The 26,384-nt window shown below is 51.4% G+C and overlaps 12 protein-coding genes across 12 annotated transcripts; 4 read left to right on the top strand and 8 right to left on the bottom strand.

The window, feature by feature from the left end:
- Positions 1-443: 443 nt before the first annotated feature.
- On the bottom strand, positions 444-1,369 carry Z519_05083 (uncharacterized protein; the record flags this gene model as incomplete). Its single annotated transcript, XM_016762824.1, has 4 exons — positions 444-609; positions 739-1,060; positions 1,143-1,243; positions 1,308-1,369. The coding sequence occupies 4 exons, from the start codon at positions 1,367-1,369 to the stop codon at positions 444-446; spliced, it is 651 nt and encodes a 216-aa protein (XP_016620437.1).
- A 1,616-nt stretch (positions 1,370-2,985) lies between these two features.
- Z519_05082 (phosphopyruvate hydratase) lies at positions 2,986-4,378 on the bottom strand (the record flags this gene model as incomplete). Its single annotated transcript, XM_016762823.1, has 2 exons — positions 2,986-3,939; positions 3,998-4,378. The coding sequence occupies 2 exons, from the start codon at positions 4,376-4,378 to the stop codon at positions 2,986-2,988; spliced, it is 1,335 nt and encodes a 444-aa protein (XP_016620436.1).
- A 2,073-nt stretch (positions 4,379-6,451) lies between these two features.
- On the top strand, positions 6,452-7,624 carry Z519_05081 (uncharacterized protein; the record flags this gene model as incomplete). The annotated part of the gene is made up of 2 exons (XM_016762822.1): positions 6,452-6,710; positions 6,762-7,624. The coding sequence occupies 2 exons, from the start codon at positions 6,452-6,454 to the stop codon at positions 7,622-7,624; spliced, it is 1,122 nt and encodes a 373-aa protein (XP_016620435.1).
- A 1,343-nt stretch (positions 7,625-8,967) lies between these two features.
- Positions 8,968-10,560, top strand: Z519_05080 (uncharacterized protein; the record flags this gene model as incomplete). Its single annotated transcript, XM_016762821.1, has 2 exons — positions 8,968-9,387; positions 9,454-10,560. 2 exons carry the CDS (start codon positions 8,968-8,970, stop codon positions 10,558-10,560), a joined length of 1,527 nt encoding a protein of 508 aa, XP_016620434.1.
- Positions 10,561-11,917: 1,357 nt separating this feature from the next.
- Z519_05079 (uncharacterized protein) lies at positions 11,918-13,172 on the top strand (the record flags this gene model as incomplete). Its single annotated transcript, XM_016762820.1, has 2 exons — positions 11,918-12,315; positions 12,377-13,172. The coding sequence occupies 2 exons, from the start codon at positions 11,918-11,920 to the stop codon at positions 13,170-13,172; spliced, it is 1,194 nt and encodes a 397-aa protein (XP_016620433.1).
- A 1,505-nt stretch (positions 13,173-14,677) lies between these two features.
- On the top strand, positions 14,678-15,894 carry Z519_05078 (uncharacterized protein; the record flags this gene model as incomplete). Its single annotated transcript, XM_016762819.1, has 2 exons — positions 14,678-14,701; positions 14,896-15,894. 2 exons carry the CDS (start codon positions 14,678-14,680, stop codon positions 15,892-15,894), a joined length of 1,023 nt encoding a protein of 340 aa, XP_016620432.1.
- A 687-nt stretch (positions 15,895-16,581) lies between these two features.
- On the bottom strand, positions 16,582-17,175 carry Z519_05077 (uncharacterized protein; the record flags this gene model as incomplete). Its single annotated transcript, XM_016762818.1, has 2 exons — positions 16,582-16,974; positions 17,071-17,175. The coding sequence occupies 2 exons, from the start codon at positions 17,173-17,175 to the stop codon at positions 16,582-16,584; spliced, it is 498 nt and encodes a 165-aa protein (XP_016620431.1).
- A 1,378-nt stretch (positions 17,176-18,553) lies between these two features.
- On the bottom strand, positions 18,554-19,528 carry Z519_05076 (uncharacterized protein; the record flags this gene model as incomplete). Its single annotated transcript, XM_016762817.1, has 1 exon — positions 18,554-19,528. One exon carries the CDS (start codon positions 19,526-19,528, stop codon positions 18,554-18,556), a length of 975 nt encoding a protein of 324 aa, XP_016620430.1.
- Positions 19,529-20,307: 779 nt separating this feature from the next.
- Z519_05075 (uncharacterized protein) lies at positions 20,308-21,569 on the bottom strand (the record flags this gene model as incomplete). The annotated part of the gene is made up of 2 exons (XM_016762816.1): positions 20,308-21,333; positions 21,396-21,569. 2 exons carry the CDS (start codon positions 21,567-21,569, stop codon positions 20,308-20,310), a joined length of 1,200 nt encoding a protein of 399 aa, XP_016620429.1.
- A 975-nt stretch (positions 21,570-22,544) lies between these two features.
- On the bottom strand, positions 22,545-23,541 carry Z519_05074 (uncharacterized protein; the record flags this gene model as incomplete). The annotated part of the gene is made up of 4 exons (XM_016762815.1): positions 22,545-22,757; positions 22,817-22,953; positions 23,011-23,383; positions 23,452-23,541. 4 exons carry the CDS (start codon positions 23,539-23,541, stop codon positions 22,545-22,547), a joined length of 813 nt encoding a protein of 270 aa, XP_016620428.1.
- Positions 23,542-23,719: 178 nt separating this feature from the next.
- Positions 23,720-24,187, bottom strand: Z519_05073 (uncharacterized protein; the record flags this gene model as incomplete). Its single annotated transcript, XM_016762814.1, has 1 exon — positions 23,720-24,187. One exon carries the CDS (start codon positions 24,185-24,187, stop codon positions 23,720-23,722), a length of 468 nt encoding a protein of 155 aa, XP_016620427.1.
- A 1,009-nt stretch (positions 24,188-25,196) lies between these two features.
- On the bottom strand, positions 25,197-25,751 carry Z519_05072 (uncharacterized protein; the record flags this gene model as incomplete). Its single annotated transcript, XM_016762813.1, has 1 exon — positions 25,197-25,751. One exon carries the CDS (start codon positions 25,749-25,751, stop codon positions 25,197-25,199), a length of 555 nt encoding a protein of 184 aa, XP_016620426.1.
- Between the last annotated feature and the right edge of the window lie 633 nt (positions 25,752-26,384).

Here is a 26,384-nt window from a genome sequence, read left to right as displayed (position 1 = left end):
GAAGGCTTGACGCAGCATTTTTGAGGATAATATCTGAAGAGGATTTTGAAGTGGCGTCGGGTCGGGTGAGGGTGAGTGTAAAAGTGAGGGTGAGTGCGGAGGTGAAGTGAGGGTGGGTGGAAAGGTAAAGGTGAGGGAGGCGAGCTCCGGGGGGGAGGGGGGGGGGGGGGGGTTGCTGAATATCCACTATCTAGGGGACTGGTAGAAACCCATTATTTTTAGCTTGCAAAAGGGGGTATTTCCGAGACAAATCTGCAAGTCAAGCCTCTCCAAACGATTTGCTTGAAATCCGGGCCTGATCCGAGATGAAAACAGGCCCAAAGTTGTCGATAGAGTACGCCTGGATTATAAACCGAAACCCTGTAAGACCATACATTCCTCTTCTCGTATCAAGCGCACCGCACCTCGCCATTTTTCCAGACTCCTTCATCCACTGGAGGGTCCTATGCGTCCGCTTTGGATGTCTTCTTCTCTGATGCGCCCTTGATCTTGGTGCTCAGATCTCCAGTTGGGAGATTCAGTGGAAAATCCACCGCGAGCAGTATCATTGTGAAGAATAAATACCAGCCGAACACGCAGAACACAAAGACGAATACTCCAGCAGCCTGCCTATCAGTCAGTCACTCTTGGCCGGCAAGACTCATCTAGGTATCACCAAAGACCGCAAACTGTAACATCATTGTTTACACCCACAACTTTCGCAGCTTTGTGAGGATATTCAACAGGGGAACGATTCACTTGCCTTTTGACATTTTCCAGCAATAGTTAGCTGTCTTGCCTTCTGCCAGGGTCCAATAGCTGGCCATCAGCATGATGAACGCGAGATCGATGAAGAAGAACACCAAGGCAAACGTGGCATTTGTCCGGAGAGAAGCCACTAGGAAGAAGAATGCTGTACGGAAGTGACGATTAGCATATTTGCAGCTGCTGTTCGTCAAGACAAGGTTATTCATACCGAAACTTAAGTAGAACTGGTTAGAACCACTGGGGTGCGTAGTGTAATAAGCCTGCGCATTGAAATCGGGCTGAAGCGTAGCGCCCATTGCCAGCCAGAAAGCACCTTAGAAAAGATGAGGGTTGTTAAATAAGTCGTCATTTAGAAGAAGGTTATCTGAAAATAACTCTGGGGCCAGTCGACTCACCATAACATGCGAAAACGACGAAGGGAAAGGTATTGCCAATGATGAACTCTAGCACACAGCCTAGAACTTGGGGCATGCCGCCAAAGAAAAAGAACAGCCCACTATAGAGACGCACACGGTCAGTAAATAGACCAGAAAGGCACAGCAACAGCACCCAGAACTCACATGATAGCAGCGCCGCCACCGCCAGAGCCTCGCCAACCCATGAGATTACATCCTAGGGGCATGGAAGCGATTAAAAACCCATCAGTGGCCTGAAAAGTGCCAGTCAGTCCTCATACGGTTAGGACAATCTTGCATCCATTTCAGTTCTCTTACATAGGACTAGGGTTTGCAAATGTGCTTCGGGGATGTCCAAGCCTCTGCGTATACGGCCTAAGGTACATCGATTCGAAGACGTCTCTTGGTATGACCACGCTGCAAGCGGTTTGGTAGCGAGTCAAATACTCATTCTGTTGGTCGAGAGCTTTGCCTTCTGCAGAAATCCCGCCGCCCGGCAGGGTGTTCTCAGTTCCATCATATCGCTGTACGTTTGACTCCATGTTGATTTAATCCTATGCTTCGAGCGTCGTGAAAAGCGTCAGCACAAAATTTTGCTTGCAGATAGGAAAAGACAGAAACAACGAAAACATATTCAGAACACATTGGTCGCGCGAGGGACTTTATATTCCGTCCTTTCCACTTACCACCAGGTATCTTGCAACGATTGCCTGGTGAAAGGCGGTTGCAAATGGATGGACTTTGATCACCCTCGACGTCATGGGTGCCTGCTGACCTCGAGCTGCTTCTAGGGTAGTCAAATATTGCTAGTCACAGCGACGAATCCGAGTCGGCAAGACCTCTCTTGGGCTATTGATCGACCCTCTCGTGGGCTGGGAAGGAATAGTGTTGCCGGGAAAGGCTTACCACTCGGATCTGTTCGATGTCAGCCGGATAACCGTTCACCACGTGTAGAAGAGGGAGAAGTTCGCTTGTCCACATCTGCCAATTATGGAGACGTTACTTGTGACATGACGATGGAAGTCTGAACTGCCCTGTTGGAGCTCGATTTCGACAAGGGGACCAACGACATAAGCCGGCAATACCGTGCAGAACAAATTCACTGCGACCGAGGACATGGAAGGGCATTGACATGGTATTCTTGCCACCATTGCGAGTATCACGACCTCCAATGGACACAGCAGAATCTCGCGGAGTTGCGGAAGCCAGTAGACGATAGCGGTAGTTGATCGGGCGCGGGATGAACGTCGCTGTGTGATTATGCAGGCTAGCTGTATCAATTTGCCCTAGGAAGCCATACTTGTTTACTTCCTGAATTCAGGACTGAGTATTAAGCCACCCTTGGCTCTGGCGGATCCATGAATGGAGCTTGCCCTTATGTCCTGACTTTTTGGAAAACAATGCCAAGCTAAGATGCTACCCTATACCATATGGGGGTTGGATTCACTTAAATCCCGGCGCTGAGGAAACGAGTTCAATCCGCCCGGTCCAGACGGCATCGTCTTTTACCCAGTATTGTGGTATCAGCGTCCTGATCATCGTGTCAGACATTCCATTCCCAGATCGTCTCGATACAAGGCGCCGCAGATGTCTTCTCGCAAAATGCTGTAGAAAGATTGTGGGTGTTAATAGCTTTATTTTGCAGTTCCAAGGCTAACTCGCGCGCGAAAGTTATACCTGGCGCTCCGAGGGAGAACCAGATTTAACTCTTCGATTACCTTTTCATGCGCCCCTTTCTTCCATCGCATTGTCCGGACTGAACTATCCCCCCACCACTATCCCCATACAACAAAGATATTAGAAGGCATGGCAATCCACTGATCTCGAATTTACAGGGGAAGGTTCAGCCCTTGGTGTTAGTATGAGCATACCTGAATGCCTCTCCAGCATACGAACAGGTAGTTTTCTTCGCCTCCAACTCCTCTTCGATATCCATAAGGCGATTATATTTCGCCACCCTTTCACCTCGACATGGTGCACCAGATTTCAAGTGGCCACAGCCGATTCCGACAGCCAGGTCAGCGATAAAATCGTCCGTGGTCTCTCCGGATCGATGAGATACAAAAACAGACCACCCGAGCTCGTATGCTCTTTCTGCGGCCGAGATGGCTTCGCTCACTGTTCCGATCTGGTTCACCTTCAGTAGCAGCGAATTGCATGCATCAGCCTTTGAGGCCTTATCTATACGCCTGATGTTGGTTGCCAAGAGGTCGTCACCCACAAGCTCGACAGCGCTGGCTTTGCAGATCTTGTTAAAAGCGCTCCAGGAATCCCAGTCATCTTGGGCAAAAGGGTCTTCCAACAGCGCAATTGGATATTTGCCAACCAGACCCTGGTACAAATCCATTAACTGAACGCTGGATAGCCTCCTAGGTTCGCCAGATTTGAAGCCCAGGTCATATTCACCCTCCCTGAAAAACTCGGTTGAGGCTGGGTCGATTCCAATCTTGAAACGTCCCTCGTACCCGGCGGACTTGATAGCGGCCATTATAAGATCCAACGCTTCATGAGGCTGATAAATAGGCGGTGCGAAGCCCCCCTCGTCTCCAATGCCAATTGCGGCTTTGCCGAAAGTTTTGGTGATGATTGATTTCAATTCTTGATACACCTCAGCCGCCCACTGGATACCTTGAGCGAAGGAGGGGGCTCCCGTTGGTGCAATCATAAATTCCTGGAATGCCATCGGATTCCCAGAGTGGACGCCTCCGTTGAGAACATTCAAGAATGGTACCGGCATAACAAAACCCTGCCGGCGTGATCGAGTTTCGCGTGCCAGAAATTCGTACAGAGGAATATTCTTAACACAGATCTGTTAGGTATATTATTCGAAAGGAATAATCATCCTCATGGCCTACCTTTGCCGCCGCACATGCCCTCGCACAGGCCATACTAACACCAAGGATAGCATTCGCACCCAAGTGACTTTTGTCCGAGGACCCGTCTAGGCCGACCATGAAGTTGTCTAACTCTTTCAATCCCATTCCCAGATCAAACCTTTGAGCTATGAGCGCAGGGCCAATGATTTCCTCGACGTTCTTTACTGCCTCGAGCACACCATTTCCTCCAAATGCTCTGCCGCCATCTCGTTTTTCGACTGCTTCGTAATCTCCTTTGGACGCCCCTGACGGCACAATTGCGCGGAACTTCCCATCAGCGGTTCGTACTTCGACCTGAACAGTAGGCTTTCCTCGGGAGTCTAGCCGTTGAGAGGCTGTAACAGATGTTAACAAAGTCATCATATCTTCAAACGAATCCAGGAATTATTTTATCTATAATTGATTTCAGAACAAGAGACGATGAACATAACAATCTAATTGCGAATAAATACCTACGGATTCCTACGGATATCAGGGATCAAAACACCACAATACCTGGTTAAATGAGATAAGAACGTACCATCTCATGATATATTTCGATCCGACTCGGCTATTACGGCCCAGTCGGGAATATCTACAATAGCATTGCGTTTGCCTTCGCAAGATCCAGTCTTGTGGACTGGTAGCATTGCCACAGCGAGAAGACATCTCCTGATGATGGTGATGTGGACAAACAGCCTCAGTTGCCTCGGAACACGAGGTGGTCCCCTTGAACCAAGACCAGGGTAAAATATGTGGAATCGTAAGAAACATGCCCGGTTTTGACTACGTTCTGGATGTGGGCTTTTGACGAGGATCTCTTAGGTGATCCGGGTGATCTCTGCATCCGTGTCTATAAAATATAGACAAAGGTAAGCCATACGCCAGCACAAACATCCCAAGGAAGGTAGTCTCCAGGGGATTTCCTTGTCAGAGTCAGAACTTATGGGCGGCGCAAGCGCACTTACCTCTCTGGCCAATAATGGAGGCAATGACTCTTAGTACTCATCTACACCGCTGACCAAAGATAGGACACCGAGATGGCCATCTACGGAACGCATTGATCAAATCCAATTGGGATTTTTTTTTTTTTTTTTTTTTTTTTTCTGGGTTAATTGGTTGTTGACTTTGAACTCTACGAGGTACTTGGGAAACGGTCTCAGGTTCCCCCGTGAACAAAGTATGGGAAGCCGGTCTTAAACCCACGGCCACCGCGGCGGGATCTCCCGGAAACCGATGTTCAGTCAAAGGCAAAAGATGAATGATCATAGTTTAAAGCGGCTGAGTTGGAAGTTTTATCAGTTACGCATCGCGGTACATGACCGGTGGCTCGGGCTCCCCGAACTTGAACGGGGTCAACATGGTGGCTTTCGGGTCTTCGACCCGAAATTTGGCGAGTCGATGGTGATTTATTTCCAAAAAAAAAAAAAAAAAAAAAAAACCATCCGCCCTCCGTCTGTCCATCGTGCGCTTAGGTTCTAACGTGTTTTTGGTTTTCCTGTCGAATATGGGGGGGAAGTCGATGCCCACGCGTATTCCCGTGTTGCTTCTTCTGTCCGGAACATCGTGTAGAACCGAATGCCAAATCATCCCAAAAACAAAGGCCGTATTAAATGTTTGCAGAGCGGAAAGAAAGAGACGAGGGCGTTTGCGCCAGTCAGCCTTGTCACGACTCTGGTGAGGCTACACCGGCTCGCCTATCAAGTCATCTTCACCACATGCACGTGGCTCGGGGGGGCTCGTTATGCTTTGAACCTACTTAGGGACCAAGGTACAGGATGATCAGGAATCAGTACTCAGGATTCTCGCCCAGAGTTACCTTCGGGTGCTCGGGTCTGGAAACAGAAATGATCTTTGGAGAGGCCAAGATTCACCACTGAGTATACTGGCATTTGGCTTGTCCAAATATTTCGCATGCCAGCCACGAATGTTTCATGGTCAGAATATCATCGGTCCAGGGTGAGCGCTTTGCAGATAAATATCGACGACAAAAGTTGCACTTTGTTCTTCAGGGCGTCTAGGTGTGAAGTGTCCAGCAGGTGAGAATTGCGCCCTCTGCCATATTTCTGCATCTGAGACATCGTCCTCCTTCTTGTTTTACCTCCATGATCCATGGCATATTAGGGTCATGATTACCTCGTACTTTGAGGTCCCAAGAGACTGGTGAATTGAGAAGCTGAAGACAGAAGCAATCAATGGCGCTGGATCCCTTTAGGCCACTCCTTTATGCCCCTTTTCAGCCCCTTTTCAGCAGATGGAGACATGGCGTCATAGCAGCCACAGCCAAGTCTTCCACGCATCGGCAAAACTACCACCTACGGAACCTACTGGGTACTCGCCTTGTACTGTGAGGTTGTCACTCGGACGCTCCCATCCGATCGCCTGACACTTTCATGTATTGCCCGCGTACTTGCATCTCGCTGATGCGGGAAAACCCTGCTGCATTTTGCAACCATGTCTGCACCAGCGATCCCAAATTTGAACTCCCTTCGCAGAGGAGGCCACCGTGGACGAGGGAGAGGTCGAGTAGATCACGGACCACATGCCGGTGGTCGCAACCAGCTTCATCACGATGAAATTGTTCAACATACCGATAACGATGCCGCCACTTCTCGGCAAAGTGCTGTGGATGCTGGTTATCTCGAAGATCCATTCTCTGCCCTGTTGCACACTGGAACCCCCGTCTCAAGACGGTTGCCGCTCATGAACAGAGGTAGGCCTCTGTCCGCAAAATCGATCCGAGTTCTCCATTTACCGTCTGCAGGAACTTATGTCAGGACAACCTGTATTGATCGTATCGTCGATACTTTTCTGGCTTCTGCCGGGGAGGGACGCAAACAGATCATCTCCCTGGGCGCCGGCAGTGACACCAGATATTTTCGGTTGAGGCAGAAACGTCGAAAAAGTGACTTGATTTACCATGAACTCGACTTCGAGGCGAACACGAGACGGAAGATCGCCCAATTGCGGAGCCCAAGCTTTGAAGCAGCCGCGAAGCAATTTGCTGAGGTAGACATGCGTGGAGCAGACGTTCGGCTTTCCCACGACGCGGCTGCCTTCATGTCCTCCGACTACGTCGTCCATCCTCAGGACCTCCGGCACCTCCCACAGAAGGAGACCTTGTTGACCGGCATGGACATGGCCCTTCCCACGTTGATAATTTCGGAGTGCTGTCTCGTGTACCTGCCGCCTGATGGCGCTGATGCGGTGTTGCACTACTTCTCACAGCTATTTCCGGAAACGACGCCATTAGCCATTGCCATCTACGAGCCTATCCGCCCCCATGACTCGTTTGGAAAAACCATGGTAAGCAATCTGATGAGTCGAGGGATCCAACTGCAGACTCTCGAGAAATATGCTGGTCTGGACGAACAGAGAACAAGGTTGAGGACGCATGGCTTTAGGGAAGACGGGGCAGGCCCCAGCGGAGGTGCAGAAGCGGCTGACATAGACTTCATCTGGCAACGATGGGTAGCCCCAGAGGAGAAGGAACGTGTTGAAGGGTTGGAGTGGATGGATGAGGTAGAGGAGTTTGTGCTTCTTGCAAAGCATTATTGCATCTGTTGGGGCTGGAAAGGGTTTGGAGACAATTCAGCTTGGAAGGACCTGCCCGGTCCCATGTCTTGAGCCTTGTACGAGGTCTCGATGTCATCCGTTTTGAGTTGTTCAGTATTGTGATGGACTGATTCAGCCCTCATTTGGTGGAGCCCCAAGAGAGGTCACGTGACCTCGTTGATTGTTTACGACGAAACCGCGACCTTCCTCTTCTACTTGGTCCCCATTTGTCCCAACGGCGAACAGTTACTCGGTATCATTACTCGGTATTAAGATCAACATGTCATCTCGCCCGGCCTGATATCTTCGGTCAATGATGCGCATCTTGCGGCGCTTAGAGAATCACTTCGAACGAGTACCTCGTACCGAGTTCATCTGTTCACGCTTATGGGCTCCAAGGCGGCTGGACCGACTGCCGTGGCGCAACACGCTCCAATTTTAATCCCCGACCCCAGCAACCATCAACCAAAACAAGGGGCATGTCTTTCGCTGGGGAACCTATCTAACTCGTGGGTCGTCGAATCTATGCAGAACTATGGTAGCAAAGTCAAACAGTCCCCCAGTTAGAAGGTTTCAACTTTCGTGGAACTAAGAGCTACCTACCTACACGAAAGAGCGAGCATGTCCTCGACCAGTCTCGTTCCTGAGCAAAGACCTTCTCCGAAGACCTGGACCGGGGGGGAAAGCATCGACTTACTTTGGACTGGAATTGACTAAAATTCAACGAGATTGCCCCCCCAACATTCCAAGCAAAAACTGAGTTGCATCACACAGCAACGGGCAACAGGCGAGATGTGCCTGTGATTGACTTCCCTGTGACGATTCGATTAGCCAGATCACCCACGGACATTACCCTATCGAGCCCAAGCATTAACCTCAAGTCGGAGGATTTCTGATTCGCGCTGTGAGATTGACATTGCTCCAAAGTGGATTGGGGCTGGACGCGATGGGAGGTTAGCATCCCTGGCCTTTCCCCATTCACAAAACAAACAGTGCTAACTGTGGGCCTTCTCCAAACTATCTGGACCTTTTCAGTGGACGAACAATGCGCCAGCCTTGCATGGCTCCAGACTGGCCCTGCCCGGCTTGCTCATCGTCACCAGGCAATTTGCCCTTCCTGAGCTTGATCTGCATCTCCTTTACTGTTTTACCAGACCTTGGATTCCTTCTCTTCGATTGTGATTCCGTCTTTCGCTCTGCTTTTGTTTCTGCGTTCGTTGTCGCTGGGATCGTTGTTTGTCGGCTTTCGCTGTTGCGCGCTCTGCGAGCACCCACGTTCCTTACCAAAACAACTGACTGACCCTAGTCACTCTTTTACGAGTCCACATTGGCGATAAAGAACACTCCCACGGCGTCGCGAGGCGATGCTCATGCGACAACAATTATAGCGCAGAACTCGCTGAACGCGATCAACCATGCGGAAACGGACAATTACGTCGAGCGCAAGCGCTCTACTACTTCTCATCGCTTCTCTCGCCAGTGCAAAACACAACGGGATCCATGAACACCTCGAAGTCCTCCACAAACGACATCGCGCAAATCGCGAACTGGCCACCAGGTCAACAATTGAAGATGGAGAGCAAGGGATTGAAATAAGATCGGTTCCGGAAACTCCAGCACCTCCGGCCAGCTTGGAGAAGCGGCAAGCACAATGCGCGTTTCCCACAGATGCTGGATTGGTTCCGGTCACCCCAGGAGATGAGAATGGTGGGTGGGCTATGAGCCCAAACCAGCAGTGCACGCCAGGGACCTATTGCCCGTACGCTTGCCCAGCAGGTCAAGTGTCTGTGCAATGGGACCCCAGCGCGACATCCTACACATATCCCAAGTCAATGGTTAGTTCCCCCGTCTGAGAACTACCCCCCCCCCCCCCCCCCCCCAGTTGTGCTGACCAAGTTCAGAACGGCGGATTGTACTGCGACCAAAACGGCAACATACAGAAACCATTTCCCAACAAACCATATTGCCAGGCCACCAATAGCAACATCGGCGTCCAGAATAATGCAGGCGGAGTTGTGGCATTCTGCCAGACAGTGCTTCCGGGAAATGAAGCCATGTTGATTCCCACGTCCGTCACCGGTTTCGCCACTATCGCAGTACCGGATCCCAGCTATTGGTGCGAAACCGCTGCGCACTATTACATTAACCCCCCGGGTATCGATACTGATCAAGCTTGCGTATGGGGTTCCAACACCAATCCTTATGGTAATTGGTCCCCATATGTTGCCGGAGCCAATGTCGATTCCTCCGGGAATACCTTCATCAAGCTTGGGTGGAATCCCATCTACCTCGAACCGGCCACTCCTTTCCGCAATCAAATGCCAGATTGGGGCGTAAAAATTGACTGTCCCAATGGCGGCTGCACAGGCCTTCCGTGCGCAATCGATCCGACTCAAAACAAGGTCAATGAAATGACCGGCGACTCGAGCATCGGGGCAGGTGGTGGTGCTTTCTGCGTCGTAACGGTTGCAAAGGGTTCGAGCGCCAACTTCGTGGTCTTCAATGCCGGCGGCGATAGCAGCGACAGTGGCGGCAATGGCGGCTATTCATCGTCATCATCCTCGGGTGGCAAGAATGGAGGACAGTTCTTTCAAAGTACCAGCTCGTGGCAGTCACCCACGGCTTCATCTCAATCGTCATCTTCTGGCGGAGCGCCGACCACTTCAACAGAATCAACTTGGTCGTGGACCTCGTCGTCGGTCATCGCAACAAGCTCTGTTCCTGCAGTATCGGCTTGGACAGGGCCTCCTACCGCAACCCATAACCCCTACAGACTACCAACTTACTCACCATATTACTCGTTGTTCAACCACACCACGTACGCAGCACCGACAGGGGCTAGCGAAGGAGCCAGCGAAACAACTGTCGAAGCCACAGCAGTACCGTCCGGGCCATCTTCGTCATCGCTCGCTCCGCTCTCGCCCGCCACTGGTGGCACCTCGACATTCCGACTCTCCGTGGTCAGCCTGTTCTCGGCGTTAGCCGTTTCCGTGGCTGTCACACTATAACACCACCATAGCTCAAGACAATTTGTGGTGTGGAATGGCAAAGCAGAAGAGCTCCGAGGTTTTGTTATGGGGGACTTGAACACTAGCGCAGCTGGTCTTGCAGACCTGGTCCGATGATTGACTCAGCTGGACAACCTGATCACATTCTTTTCACTTCTTCCTGGATATTTTCGATCGAGAGCTTTTCTGTCTTTTGCACTGAGCGAACATACTTTCATGTCCGTATCATTCTGGTAATGCCGGCAAGGGGCACGCAGCTACGTCAACCACGCATTTTGCAGTCGGATCACCTGTGCATCCGGGAGAGATTCTGGTTGATGGTACCGCATGCTCAGAATATCTATGGTTTGGAGACCTTGTTCTAACGATGCCCACGTCTGTTTGTTGCGAGTTCATGTTGGGACATAGTATCGAGATGGCTTTGAGGAGGAGAGTTGATCGCTCAAGAGTAGCGCAATGTGTTGACCTTTGGCTGTGTTGGGTTGGAGAGAATACACATATATATATAGTTGATCTTAATCAATTGTGTTGATAAACAGACGTACTGAGCACCGAACAGTAATGTACCCTAGGCAGTCTACCAAGTACGGTACCGGTTAAGTCTTGCCAAAAAAAAAAACTGGGCGACCTGTCTTCCCCACGTGACTGAGCCCCTCGCCGCTTTGCTCCACCCTAGCTCACTGTAGCCATCCTTAAGCGTCAACCATCCTCCTCACTCACTATTATTATTAACTTTGGTGAACTTCAACACGATGGGATCCATGCGGGAAGCTAATTAAGGAATCCTAATCCGGCCCCCCTTCTACTCTATTAATTATGCCCAAAGCAGGGACTTTTCACAGACCAGGCTGACACGACCAGCTTCTAAATTTTTCCTTTAACCTCGTTGCATGAATGCCTCGTTGCGAGCCTACCATAGGTTCTCGCGTGACCTTTTATGCTGGCGTAGCGCTCTGGAGGTCACTGATTAGCATTTGAAAAATTCTCCCAGTGGTGCGGAGATGTTAGCATCTGTGGCAGCCGTGACAGAATTTCATCGGCGCCTGGTGAGACATGAGCGTTTCCAATGCATATGATGTTGGATTGACTCGTCCCTGATGTGCCGCTCGAGGTTGAAAGCCACGCGCGTTTGCGGGCGCGTATGCTCCGAGTTTCATATCCTCGTTCGCGCGAACAGCGAAGATGTAACTCGAGAGTGGACCAGCGTCTCGCGAATCGATCTTACTATATAAGATCATCCAGTACCAGAAATCAATCCTCATAAGCTAAATTTAACAAAGTTCTTGGAATCCCTTCACTGCGTAACTGCATTTCCTTATATTTGTGGTCTGTGTGATACTACGTTAAAGCTGACCTGATGGATCCTTTGAGCATATTTACATTGATCACGGTCTGCGTGCAAGCGACTGCCTCATTATACCAGACCATCGACGATTCGAAAAGCCGCAAACAAGATGTCCAGCACCTCAAAATCGAGATTGGTGATCTGAACATCGTCCTGAAGGCCCTGCAAAAGAACCTTGAAGAGTCCACCGAGAACTTCGAAGTACTCAGGCTCATCCTGGAACGATGTGGCCAGGCCTGCAAAGAATTTGAGACGAAGGTGCTTGACTTATTGAAGGAATCTGGGAGCTCAGTGAAACAAATTAAAGCATGGACAAAGTTGCAATTTTTGGGGGGCGATATCAACAATTTCAGAAAACTCATTGGCAGCTACAAGGCTACTGTGACCATAGCTCTTGCGGATTACAACCTGTATGTCACTCTTGGCATTTTCAGTTAGCTACCCTCCTTGCGCTGACTTTGTCCGTGACAGCAAAAGTACCAGAGTGACCCAGCAGCTCATTGAGCAATACGCGGAACTGACAAAAGATACGGCCTCGGATCTAGAAGAGCAGATCACAGAGCTGAGCGAAAAGCTCGAAGCGCTGGAATCAGCACCTGCGGACCGGTCAATCGATAGTATGGACGCAGATTCAAAGACTGACTCATTGATTGCTAAACAGACTCTGGACCAAAAGGCTGGCCTGGAGCAATGTTTGCTTGTCTGTCAGCAACTCCTCAATCATATCAAGAAGTTGAGGCTATTGGTATCGGGGGGCCCTGGGAGCATGAAGCGGGCAATGGACACCCAAGATGCGGCTGAAGGAGCTGACATACTTGCTCCTCGACTAACAGCTGACACACTGAGGATCTGTCTGCATAGTGTTGGGGCTACAGCTCAGCAGCTCCAAGAACTCGGCGGAGGTAGCCAATCGCCAAACACATCATTCAAAGCTCAAGTCGAGCATCAACTGGCTGGCGCCCGGCAGTGTTTGGATGTGGTCGAAACGGCTCAACAACGCCGCATCAATTCCTTCGAGAATATCGCAATTGGAGACGATTCCTTCCAAACAGTTGTCTCGACGATGGGAGCTCTTATAAGGGCAAATGGCCTGACCATTGGAGCCCGATCCTTTAACATGATGGGTCAGATGAACGACGAAAGTCTGCAAGCCGCTGTTAATAACTTCGGCGTGAGGGCGCCTAGGAATCCTCTGCCCAATAAGACACATGCCGGATTCGAGGAGCGACATGGATTTGGTCGTACAATCAACGGAAGTAGGCAGTAGATAGTTTTCATAGTCACGGCGAGCAGTATGGCGTCGGTCAAAGATGTGCGATGACAAAATATTCTTTTTTAAAACGACAGAAGATCAGCCGTAATGAAAAGTTGACGTGATCACCCATAGGCATAGATGTTCTGACCAGCTCCTGGTTCAGCTATTTCTGAGGAGCACCTCACCCTTCAACAACAAAAATTGGTCGAGGCTGGTCTTGAAGTTCGACGAATCGCGCACATCATGCCTCGGATTTGGGGGTTCGCCAAAACTAAATGCTGTCGCTGAAAACAGCGTGACAGCTGCCCTGTCTTCGTGAAGAAGACGAGGCGAGGCACTCACCGAAAACAATTAACCTGGCTCGGTTCAAGCATGCTGTGTGCGGATCAAAGCAGGTCTCAGATATCTGCTTGGTGGTGCCCAAGCGTTCGGTCAGTCTTTGATACTTGCAGAGTTCCTTGCAAAACTTAGACACTTTGTATGAATGAGAAAAGCTTTGCCCAATTTTGCCGCGCCATTGCGGATTTGTAGTCTCTTGCTACTCGTGTAATTCTGGCGTTTTGTGGACGAATATATACAATTTTGCGCAATGGAGCATGGTACCGAGAAATTGTTTGAGCTGCCGCGCAAGGATATAATTGCTTTTTCTTGGGAAGCCTAGGCAGGTCTCGTGCCTCACAGGCCTGCTCGACATTTCTCGTACTCTCATTTGTGGGTCCAAGGGCTATAGATACCCTTGAGATACCTAAACAAGCTCAACACCAAGGCGTTAGTACCTCAGTTTGACAGCATGTGTGTTATATGTTCACGGACAAGGCCGATTTCGATATTAACTCTATAGTACGATTTAACAGCGCACCCTGTCGTTACACCAGGCCCAAGGTTACAAGGAAATTTAGGCAGCAGCATGAGGGCAGGGAATCTGCCAGGTTCCCTGACGCCCGCCTGAAACAGATGCCTAGTGAGCCTCGCCGAGAGGCAAGTGTACCAAGTAGCCGATCGCTAGGGGCCGGATTAGCCCCCCGCTGTGTTTGCTCAGTGAATGCTTAGGGAGTGCTCAGGGAGCGCTCGGTGATGGGCAACTGAAGGCTCAGTTAAAGCTCAAGTTAAAGCCGCCTTCTGTCACCCTCTAGGATCGTCCATGGCAACTAGCTTTTCGTTCTCGAGTAATCTACTTGTAGGTACCTATCAGGGTCTCCATTTTTAGCGTGGACAATGCCTGGTTGCCCCAGCCCAGACACACCCTTCCATGTACCTGGTGATCCTTCGAATATCACAACCCCGCACCTTCATTTTGGGCGGTACCACTCGTCCACCACTTTCTCACACGAACAACCATATCTCTTCTTGCTCCAGTACAATCCCCCAGACATACTACTCTGGATCCACAGGAAAAAATCCAGTAATCGAATGGGTGTACCCCCATACTCCGTATACTGCTCCAGCCTTCGAATCCGAACCCCAGTCAAGCCCTTTCAACAGATACAGATAGAACCAGGTTGCGCAGCCAACTCAACATGCCAGCGGCATCACCTCAAACGGTGAGTCTCTGTCTAGACCTGGGTTAGATCTACTCCAGAATCCCGGGTTAGCCGTGTTGGCGGTGGCCTCTTAGACTCAGTTCAGGATTTGGTGTTGCACATTGGGGCTCCTCTGGCTAGCCTTTCTATCTCCATTGTCAGGTTACTACACCAATAACCTAGGCCTCTCTCTCTCTAACCGACCTCTACGGCAGATAAAATTAAAGTCGACCCTCCGCCTCCTCATCCCTCGTCTCCGCAACGCACAGAAGAAAGATACAGCCCTCTCCGTGTCGGCCCGCCGCGAAATGGCCGAGCTGCTCTCTCAGTCCCGCGAGGCGTCCGCGCGCATACGCGTCGAGAACATCATCCACACCGACATCACCGTGGAGCTGATGGAGATCTTGGAACTTTATGCCGAATTACTTCTCGCCAGGGCGGGACTGTTGGACGTCAGGGACAAGAACATAAAGGAAGGCACGGCACAGGCGGGCGATGACACGGGTTTGGAGGAGGCGGCAGCGAGTATCATCTACTCTGCGCCGAGGCTGCCGCGGGATGTGCGAGAGCTCGGCATCGTGCGAAGCATGCTGATCGAGCGGTTCGGGAAGGAGTTTGCGATCCGCGCAAATGAGAACCAGGACAACTGCGTGCCCGCTCGGGTGGTGGACAAGTTGAAAGTCGATCCGCCGAGTGCGAGGCTTGTGCAGGCATATCTGGAGGAGATCGCAAGGACGTATGGAGTGGACTGGCCCCCGCAGACGGAAGGAGAGCAAGTGGAGGCACTGAGTAAAGAAGTCGATGGTGAGGATGCCGGAGATGATGATGACGGTGTGGGTGGTGGCATGAAGGAGCCGCCTTTGCTTGCAGATGGGGCACCACCGCCGCCGAAACCCGCTACGCCATCACGGCCGAACAAAATCGATATTGGGACTTTACAGAATGCGACACCGCCGTCGAGCTTGGAGCCTGGAGGGGCAAAAAGTCCCGTCTCAATAGCTCCCCCGGGTGCGACATCTGACAATCTCAGCCCAAGGGTCAAATTGCCTGGAGGAGGGGAGATCAGAAAGGGCGTTAACAATGCGAAGTCCGCACCATCTACCGGAATGACAAAAGGGAAGAGCGCAGCCCCTGGGGGAGGTGCCGGAGCGGTGCCTGGAAACGTCCCGACTGTGGACGATTTGGCAAAGAGGTTTCAGGCGCTCAAGAGATGAAGATGAATCAATGTCAGCGAGATACGAAAAGGCAGATCGGGTACCTGCTAAGCGACAGAGCTGCAAATCTCACGCATTGACGTTTTTGTTCCCCCACCATGGAGTCCTCGCAGATTGCGCGACTGCCATGACATCTTCTGCTCTTGCGGCACCTTGTCTACACGCCAGACTCAATCTTCACGATCTCTTTCCCCTGACTCGGTTGGAAATCTCCTTGACACGGCCACATATTCTTCATCTTCGACACACTTTCTCGCGGCGCGTACATCCATCCTCTACTTTCAATCAGGATTCGAGCTCCGCGCCTCCGCTTGATCGCTTGGTGAGCGCTTTGCGACCAGGTCACCGTGTGATCGGGCGTCTGTTTGGGTTGTATGGATGAGATCCCAAGAATGACTCGTCATGGCTGTGTAGCTTCGGATACTGCACTCTTGTCGAGGAATAGAAGTTTGTCATGCAGTATTCATGTTTGGCACTCGTCGTTCCAGCCTCGGAAAATTGGCATAGCACATTGAATGCTCAAGCTTCCACTGCGCTTGATTGACAACCCGCTTTCAGGGCGGCCCCGTGAAGGGTGCCGACGTAGCATCATATCAGATTAAAGAAACCGACCAGAGAGTGCTTTGCGGTAACCAGGTGTGTCCTTTCCACGTGTGTGTCTCGAGCGTTTTCTCGGACCTCGCTCTCTCACTCTAGTTTGTCCAAATGCTCCAGTCTCGTCAAAACAACCTGTTTGCTCGTCTCCTCGATTTCGCCGGCTAAGAAGACCTCGTCGAGAATGGCGTAAACCTTGTAGAAGTTGAACACGAGGTCCAATTCGCAAACGTTGCCGAAGAATTGGTCCAGCACCTCGACAAAGAAGTGGATAGCTTCGAGGTAGGCGAGCTCGTTGTCGTTGGCGTCGACGCAGACGCAGAAGAACAGGCCTGCATACCGCCGGTACACAATCTTTGTCGAGGACAGGTTCTGGCGGACGAGGGGTTGGGCGTGGGAAGTCGAGGCAGATGAAGAGGGCGCGGATCGGAACTCGACGAAGTTGGATTGGTACTTCTGGTCACGGGGAGCGATGAGTCGATGGACCTTTACAATATCCAAAGCAGTCAGCGTGAAATGAACATGCTCGAGGAGTGGGAGCAGACTGAATGTGACAGTCGTGGGGTTTGAACCCTGTCTTACCTCGCCCTTCAGCTTCACCTTCTCTTCGTCAGTGTAAGGGGCGTACCACTTGGCTAACCTCGTCTTGCCCTGCCGATTCTGGACGAGAATGAAGGAGAGAACCATGTTGGCAGATGTGAAAACCTTCAAGCACACGCGGATTGACTGGCAATGAATTGATGCCGCACTCGGTGTGTTGTCGCCCGTCCCAGCCTTGTCCCCAGCCTTGTCCAGTGCCAAGTCCGGTGCCAAGTCCGAGTCAGATCATACTTTCCCGTTTTCGTGAAAGTTGACACTGCCCAGCCACTGCCTTCAAACGCCCGTTTTGCGCTCTTCTCGACCTGGGTTTGCGGACATGGAGTCACTCTTACGAGCTACTACCTTCGAGACTGCGAACGACGAAGTCATCCCAGCGTGATTATTCGCGCTCGCTTTCTCTATACGTCGTCGCTATTACACTGTTTCGTCACCACTCACTGGATCAGCCTGTTTCGGTGGGGGGTAGGTCAGTGCATAGAGACAAGTGATGATTGCAGTGATGATTGCAATGAAAGAACCGGTCACTCATTTCGCTTCTCCCATAACTTGGCTATGTTGAAAAAGATGGGCAAACGGCATTCCATATGTGAGTATATATATTCGTGTTTCGCCTTTCCCTTGCTGTCCTTGGGCTCCTTAGCCTGTCCTATACAACATATCTATCAACGATCAGCACAACATTTCAGATTCGGTGCCCACGTTTGATATCAATTTCGAGACTCGCAACGAATCCATATCCATAGACGAGCACTGCCATACATCTCAAACATGCTCAACTCATTCCGGGCAGCTGTACACGAGTTCCTTGAGGTCGGCAAAGAAATTCCCAACTGCCAACGCCCCGGCGGTAGCGCGATCGATGCTGGCCCTGCTCAATCCCACGCTAGATATGACTCTTTCAAACGATCGCCGAGCAGGGAAAAGAACGAAGTTGGGATGAAGTTGCGCGGCGGAGCCACTCGGGAAGGTTGGGAGAGGTCAGACGGATGGTGTAGATGCTGCATCGTCATGTGAAGAATGTGGGCGTCAACTTTGGGTGTCGCATCGTGTGCAAGGGCATAGTGTCAACTTGGACGGAGGGTTGCCGCTGCTCCTCAGCTGATAGCATCTGTCTCTGGAATCTAGCGAGCGAGGCAGGTGATAATTGCTCCTAGTATCGATTTGGAATACCACTGACCGTTCCGTGTCAAGAGTATTCCACATTCCGACGTCCAGGGCTCTAGAAGCACCATCGGGGCAAATGGAGACCTAGCTAAAAGATGACTGTGGACAAATAAACCCCAGTTGTTGTACATACCATCTGCTGTTATCCTCATTCGATGTATGCCTGAAAAAAGAACTCCTCCAACACCGGGATGCATGATCCCACCGAGAATAGGAAAGGCCAAACCCGAAGTTGTAGTAGTCGGAACGGCCTGAACAAAGCTGATGATCCAACAGTGTGTCACCTGTTCAGTGTATCCCCTCAATCGAACATTGAATTCATAGCCTTATGCGCCAGCTCGACCCCCACAAACGTGGCCGCATTTGCTGGAATAGCTCTTGCCAACGCCGGACCGAAACCTGGGAAGAAAGCTTTGACGCCACCGCTTCTATAAACTTGGGAAATGACACCACCGATAGTCGGCCTCCCCTCGGCAGTCTGTATCCTGCTTTTGACCGTATCGACCGGAAAGACAGGAATCCACATAGCCACACCTGCACAGGCACCGGCGGTCATGACAGCCGTCAGACTTAATTCCCCTGTTGCGTTGCCCTCGGCGTCCTTGGGAGAGAGGCTGCGTTTGACGTACTCATAGACGGCAAAGTACGCAGCGGAACCGGGGCCATCTCGGGCAAGGGTCATGGCGCTGCCCCTGAATACGGACCTTATGCCTCCTTCTTTATACAGCTGCCGCACGACGTCCAATCCACCAGAGTATTTGGGTTTTTCGCCCGGCGCGAGGTGTTTTTGACCTTGGATCTGCAGTAGAACTTTAACACGCTCAAACGGCGCTGTAATAAGCGTCATGGGGATGGCTGAGAAGAATCCCGCGGCGGAAATTTGCCCGATCGAATATTGGGGCGTGTTATTCTTGACCGGCACCGTACTGAACGTGTCCACAAGCCTTTTCCCCATGTCGTATCCCCAGAAGCTGACGGCGAACATGGGCGTGACACCCACCAGGGGAGCGGAGACACCTGCATAGAGACCCCTCGCCAGTCCCTCGCGAGCGACAGTTTTCTTCACAACATCGATTGCGCCCGAATAGACTCCTTTGTCGGCGGTCTGCAGGCGGACTTTGACCAAGTCGAAAGGGTGCCCGACGATGACAGCACAGACGCCGCCTACTCCGCCGGCAACGAGAGACCGGAGGCCGGAGAAGGCACCCTTAGCGCTCTCTTTGACCTGCTCTTTGACCTCCTCGGTCGAGGGGAGTTGCTCTATTGACGTCGGCATGGTGGCTGGGGCCATTGAGGAGAAGGAATGCTATAGAGACAAGCAGAAGGTTGAGGTATGCTTGTCGAAGGGCAAGTCTTCGTCGTGCGTCTTATTCTTCTGGTGAAGCGGAAGGAGGCAACGGGCGGACGGAGTGATTGAAGGGATCAACGGCGCGGGCGAGCCTAGAGGCTTGTCGGAGGGGCAGGTCAATGGCAGCAGGTGCGGTCGCGTCAAAGGCGAGGGACTGGATTTAGCGATGTAATATCATGGTAGGATGTTGGGAGTCAAAGTTCAAGGGCTTGTCCACTGAAGCTGAAAGATATAAATTTACCACCCCCAAGAGAAGTTTTCACGCTATGAATGAAATTGTTAAAGACGCGGCAAGCGTCGCATGCCTCTAGAAACGCCGACCTTCACAAGCTTGCAAAGGTTTAAAAGCCACGGGGGAAGTAGCCGAGGTTCGGCCTTGGTTTGCCTCTCGGTGCCTTCCAGCCGTGGGGTTCATCTCTGGAGGTCCCTCGGATGCCCCGAGATGTTTTCGTTTTCCAGCCGGTGCCAGCAATAATGGTCTGGACGAATCTCGGTGTCCGGGTGCAATACGTTCACATTCTCACTCATCAGAATTTGTACAACTCGCAAAATATAATACGCCCAATATCATGCTGTCCAGCTTTCCAGAGCCAACGACAACGCCTGTTTCCCCTTAGTGTACAAGTACATATTTTTCATGCAATGATCAAGTGACAGCTAAGTGCGAGTCCCAAGCAATAGATCCTGCATCCATGTCACGCTGTTGTTCATTGGTGAGCACGTGCAATGCCGTGCAACGTCTTCATCATCTCCCCCAATTTGTCCCCGAACAAGACGTGGGCTTCAGCGACCAAGACAATGGTGGCGAGGAGCCAGCAAGCCAGGAAGATGAGCGTCACCTTGATCATCAACCTGAGCAATCGCATTCGACTAGCCCATGGGAAACTTCTCCACGCCTCGACTAACCCGATCTTGCCTTGTCCACCGATGATAGTCGGTGTAGTTTTTCCGCCAAATGTGCGGTCAAACGGAACAATGGTTTCATCTTCTTCCGGGAGCATTGACGCTGCGACGCGGACCAAGGTGACGGTCGCGGGAATCTGAAGGAGCACGAATAGAGCAACCATGAGGGAAAATCCTAGAAATCCCTGCCCGCCGACAGCATACAGATCTTTCCGGCCTGGCTTGTAGTGCGGATTGTCCATATGCTTCAGCGACCCAAACGAGCCGCAAACCAGCATAGGCAGAATTGATACAACCTGGTGGGTGGTTGCCCATAAAGCAACGGCAGGGGCTATTTTGGGCCAGGTTCGAATCGAGGGAATGCGCTTGTACCATCTCTTCTCGCTGGGCTCCGAAATGACGATGTGTACCCAGGCCATATGCCAGGTGGCAAGGGCCGTTTCGGCGACGATGGCGGCAAAGGCAACTCCCAGTCGGTTGGGGAAAATGGTTGCAATGGTGGAGATGAGGACACCACAGATGATATTCCAGACGACGAACATGGACAAGCCCCGGAATCGAGACCAGTAGCCGGCTCGAGCTCGAAGGTGCAGAATGGTCTGGCGAATCGATGCCGTGACGGGTTTATTGCGGACCAGGAGAACTTCGGCATCGCCCTCTGTGTCGGCTTCGAGGTCATCGGGTTGTCCGTTTATGGGCTTGGGTGCAGGGGTGGCAGAGTAGGCAGGAGGGTCTGTCGGTTCAATCGTGCCAACTGGGACGTAGGCATCGGTCTCAGGGCTCTCAACCATGCATAGAATAGGGAGCAAGTGGCCGTAGGTGTAACCAACCTTCAGGCTCGTTAGTTGTTTGGACCCAGTGCCAGCGGCAGAGTAGCAGCAGAGACACTCACCGAAAAAAGAAGGCCGACGCAAATCAGACCAGAAAGGAGGAAGATCAGGGCGGCCAGGGGAGAGACTTGGGGAGACTCGCCCTCACCTGGCTGCTCGGACCCAGCTGTGGCTGCGATCATGCCATGGTGGGCGACTTCGAAGCCACGGCGAACCAGATGGCTAGACAGACTCATGGCGAGCAAAGATGGGAGGAAAGTAGCAACAGACGACGACAATGGGGCAAGGAGGAGGAAGAAGGGGGAGAAAGAATGAGAAAGAAGAAAGAATCGAGGGACAGGTGAGGTGCCTGATGCTGATGGGATGGTCTTTATTCAGCGCAGGGAGCGTCTTCGGTGAACAAGGGAACAAGGTGAAACAATCCGATGGATCAGATGTTCCGCCGACGCCGCAGGCAGCAAGTCAGTGTCACTCAGGCTGCCGCGTTTCCCTGCGGCCGGCAAACGATGCCCCCGCCAGTACGAAGTTCTCGGTGTCTCTTGGTGCCTCGTACCATTAACCATGATTGTTGCTTCCCCATGTGGATAATATGGGACAGCCATGGAAATGAGGGTTCCATTCACCTCTGCTCTGGTCATTGCGTTCTCCTCCATGCCCCTCCTTCGGGCTCCCTAGTTCCATAAATGGCATGCTGGCTGCTGGCAGCTGGGCCGGTCTGGGTGAAACCCACCTTGCCACATGAAGTGAAACATGAATCTGACGCTCCTCAGTCATTCTCTCCTGTCCGGCCAACTTGTAGGGAAAACTGTCAACACCCAAAACGGCAAACGAGGTGTTGAATGTTTTCAGCGCCTAGTCGGTACCAGAGCTCATAACGCCACTGCACGGGCTATTCCCATTGATGCTGAGCCGTGACCACTAGGCTGATGTCGGCTCTCCTGCGAAACAATCCTGTCGACCAGCCCATATCAATATATCAGATCGGATCCAATACCTCTCCTTCATGTTCGTCGCAATGCAATCATGTCTTCATCTCTCAAGGCACAAGAAACAGTCTGCCCCGCCAACTCCCACGCTCAGAACTCCCGCAGCAAATTATAGCTCAAACTGCCCATGTCTGAATGCTCCTGCAGCTCTTCCAGATGTTACCGTCCCAATGTGCTGATGCAATCCCCGCACTATCACACCAAATAGATACTCCATCCCAATATTTAGTCGTCACCTAAGCTTTCCCTGACGAGCCGCTGACACTTTCTTCGGAAACCTTTGGGATCTTCCCTCCACATCTTGGCTGCATCCACATTCGCTGGAGACTCGTCGTTTGGGGAACTCAACATACTGATGACCGATATCAGGATCGTCTCGGGGCTTTGTACGGGACTCCATCGCTCCGCTGCAGATTCATATCCGTATTGGTCATCCTCCTTAGAAATAACCGTTAGCCCGCGCTGGTATGATGAGGCTGCATGGAAGATTAACATACCGGAGGGTGCAGGATGGAGATACAGACTTCCCCGGTCGGGTAGACGTTAGGATGGAAAATGGGGGTTTCGAACTTCATTTTGGGAGGCATCAGAGGGTATTCCGGAGGGAAGGACAGGCGGGCACGAAAGAATCCTCCTGGTCCATCGTCAGCTGTTAACATGGTCGGGATCAGGGGAGAGAATAGATTCATACCACCGTAGTATTTGCAGTCGTCGTTGATCATGAGCATAACTTCCCACTCAAAGACGTTGTTGTCCACGAGACCACAGCTGATCCCAGGTATATCTTTGTCCGACTGCATCTGTTTTAATTGTCTACCAAGGAGCACGGCAGCCGCTGAAGTGGAAGCCATACTGGCAGATTGACACAGCCTGCGGTTTTCGCCCAGGCGCTGGCTGGACTGAGGGATAGCTGGAGGTACTACCCGCGTCACCAGAGCAGCCTCGAGGGCGGCGTGGAGGAGCTTGAGCCGGAACACAGCTTCCTTGCGGAAGAACGTCTGGAGCGTCGGAGAGTTGGGGGACTGGGCAAGGGAGGTGGTGATGGTGGTGAAAGAATTATTTGCCTGTTTCCTTGCAAAATAATAATCAGAGGCATGAGAGAGTTCTTGTTTCTTTGCAGCGTGGGATGTACAAAGAGGTACGAGGATGTGACGGAGGCCAGTGCCGTTATTTCTCCGATTTGTCCGTCCCTATGGTCCTGCTCGGCGTCTCCTCTTGCCATCGCTTCCACCAAATCTAGATTCGCTAATAATAACCGATGGTTTACTCGGCACAGGACTTGCGACCTAGCTACATACCTAGGTATGTGATAGGAGGAGGATTTAGCCATGGTACGACATCTATTGCTAGCCATTTTCTATCACGACCTGACAATCCTTGACCATCCGCGAAAATATATGTCAATAAGAATTGTTCAAATTGCCGGTCGTAAACCTCAGATATGGGCGGACCTCCTTTACATCAGCAAACTTCTTCTTCGCATCCTCGGTAGAGGCTGAAGGAGGCACAATCACATCCTCCCCCATCTCCCAATTGATGGGGGTCGTCACTCCCTTTTTGTCACCAAGCTGGAGTGCGCCGATGACGCGGAGAACTTCAGCTGTATTGCGGCCCGTTGAAGCAGGGTAGAGCATGATCAGCCGGATCTTCTTGGCCGGGTCAATGATGAAGACAGACCAAATGGTATATGCAATGCCCTTTTCGTCGATATTGTCCAGGTCTTGTTGATCCACCATGTCATACAAAAATGCCACTTTGCGGTCCGAGTCCGCGATCATGGGGAACTGCAGGCTCGTCTTGGAAATCTCATTGATGTCTTTAATCCACTCGTCGTGGCTTTTGAGATCGTTGGCGCTCAGCCCGATCATCTTCACTCCTCGCTTCTCGAACTCATCCTTCAGCTTGGCAAACGCTCCTTACTCGGTGGTACAGACTGGGGTGAAGTCGGCTGGATGGCTGAACAATATGGCCCATGAGTTGTCGATGAATTTGTGGAAATCAATGTCGCCATGGGTGGTTTTGGCGAGGAAGTTGGGTGCTGTGCTTCCAAGACGAAGGTGAGGCTGTTCCGCGGCGGACGTACCATACGTCCGGGTGTATCTTGCCAATGAAAATGGCTTTGTTCTAAGTGAAGGCCCGCCTCGGGCCCGAAACGTAGGACCGAATGAGTGCACGAATGATCGGGATACGTACGAGACATCTTAGAGAAAAAGGCCGTGATCAATGTGGAAAGCCACTTAGGTTCGGATATCTAGCAATCGAAGAGAAGGGGATCATGAAATGAGTAATAGCTCGGTTGAATACGCAATAGAAATGGCGTCATCAGATCTTCAAGTTACTAGAGCTAATCCCAAAACAGGTCTATAGGGGCCCAGGATAACCATTACCATATTAGTACTTCAATATTTATCCCGAACCAGTTATCTACAAGGTATTATAAGACAGGATCAGATGAAACCTCGGCGCGCGGCTTCTCTCTGTGAAAGACCGTGGTTCTAATACACTCAGGTACCTATGTAATGTAGAAACCCACCCGGCCGCGAGGGGTTATCGGAATCGGCGAGGGAAGTATACGACAGGAGCAGAGGTTACGTCAAACGGACAGTTGAGAATTTCGACAGTGCGAAACACGCCCCTTGCTGTGGAAGTATTTGAATGGTACATGTGTGCAGTGTCAACGAGAAAGGCAGTAAAGTAGAGTGGACTTTTTTTCCCACACTGCATGCACCCAGGATCCTGCAAAATGACTTGTCTAACCTGAGCACTCGTCACCATAGGACCAAAAGAGAGGAGAAATCGACGGGTGATTCGGCTCGCTACATTACCAGCACCAATCTCCTCGTTCGTCCTCTCCGACATCAGCTCATAATTTCGCGTCTAATTGTCGTTCATACTATAAAACTTGACACCAGGCCCGTTAGATTCGTAACTGCCGTCATAGCACCAGTTCACAAACCCACCATCACCAGCGCGTTCAAAGGTGCCGTGGTCGAATACCCAGACCTCATAGCCTTCCGTCTTGCCCAATCCGATATTCAATTCGTAATGTGTATGGTTACCGCCGTAAAAATCGTAGCCAGACTTTTTGTTATGGAAGACAATCACATTCATCGTCGGATAGACGTCCCTTAATTTTGAGACCGTGCTCTGCGTGAAATTGCTTTCAATTGGGTGCTGATTCACAAGGTCTTCAATGCCGTCGACCAGCTTCAAGAGGGCGTCGGCGATGGTTACCACGACTCTGGCGATGGCAACTGCATCGACAAGGACCTGTAGCTGGCGTTTATCCATGGCATGACGAGTTGTGTTCGCAAGATGATCGTAGTTGATAACCGCTGCAGTTGCAGGGTGGTGAAAGTGAGCTAGAGGCGCAGCTAAGGCAGTACATAAAATTGCGAGGAGGACTTTCAAGACAGGGGGCTTAATATGCATGGTGTTGATGTGCAGCTCAGCCTGATAAGCGTCTGTGATCCTTGGATCGATCCACAAAGAGAACCTGAGTATGCCTCTTACTTTCACTTTCTCTTTGCAAGCACGACAACAAAGAGATTGCGGTCGGCAAGAACCGATCTTTATACGTCCCGAGGGATATTTCTTTTTGTTGCTGTCAGTGCAAGATGGAGAGCAGAACATACCAGTAGTAAGTATGCCCTGGCCGTCCTGGAAGCTGTTTACCCCTCGGTTAAGAACATGAACCCCATATGCACGGCGCCCTCTTCAGTCGTTGAGTTCAGTGGCAGATGGATTCCGGAAGGAGAAATGCAGACCTTGTCCTATATGATTTAAGGCGTTTTCAACCTTGTGAGTGAGGCGTATGGTGACCGGGGATTTGGCCCCTTTGGATCACCAAGAGAACCAATGAACGACACAGGGTTGGGGAGTGAGGGAGGCCGTCCCCAGACGGGTGGACATAACACTTATTGACCCTCTGCGGCAGGGCGCACAGCTGACCTTTTTCGTACCGATCAGTTGATCGACAAGTCAATCAAGTCTCCAAGAGCGGAACTTTTGGCCATTTTCCTTAGCAGGCGTGCACTGAGCAGAGTGGCCTTGGAAACCACCTCG

This window comes from Cladophialophora bantiana, assembly GCF_000835475.1.
Source record: "Cladophialophora bantiana CBS 173.52 unplaced genomic scaffold supercont1.7, whole genome shotgun sequence".
Classification (NCBI taxonomy): domain Eukaryota; kingdom Fungi; phylum Ascomycota; class Eurotiomycetes; order Chaetothyriales; family Herpotrichiellaceae; genus Cladophialophora; species Cladophialophora bantiana.
This window is presented reverse-complemented; position numbering and strand designations above follow the sequence as displayed.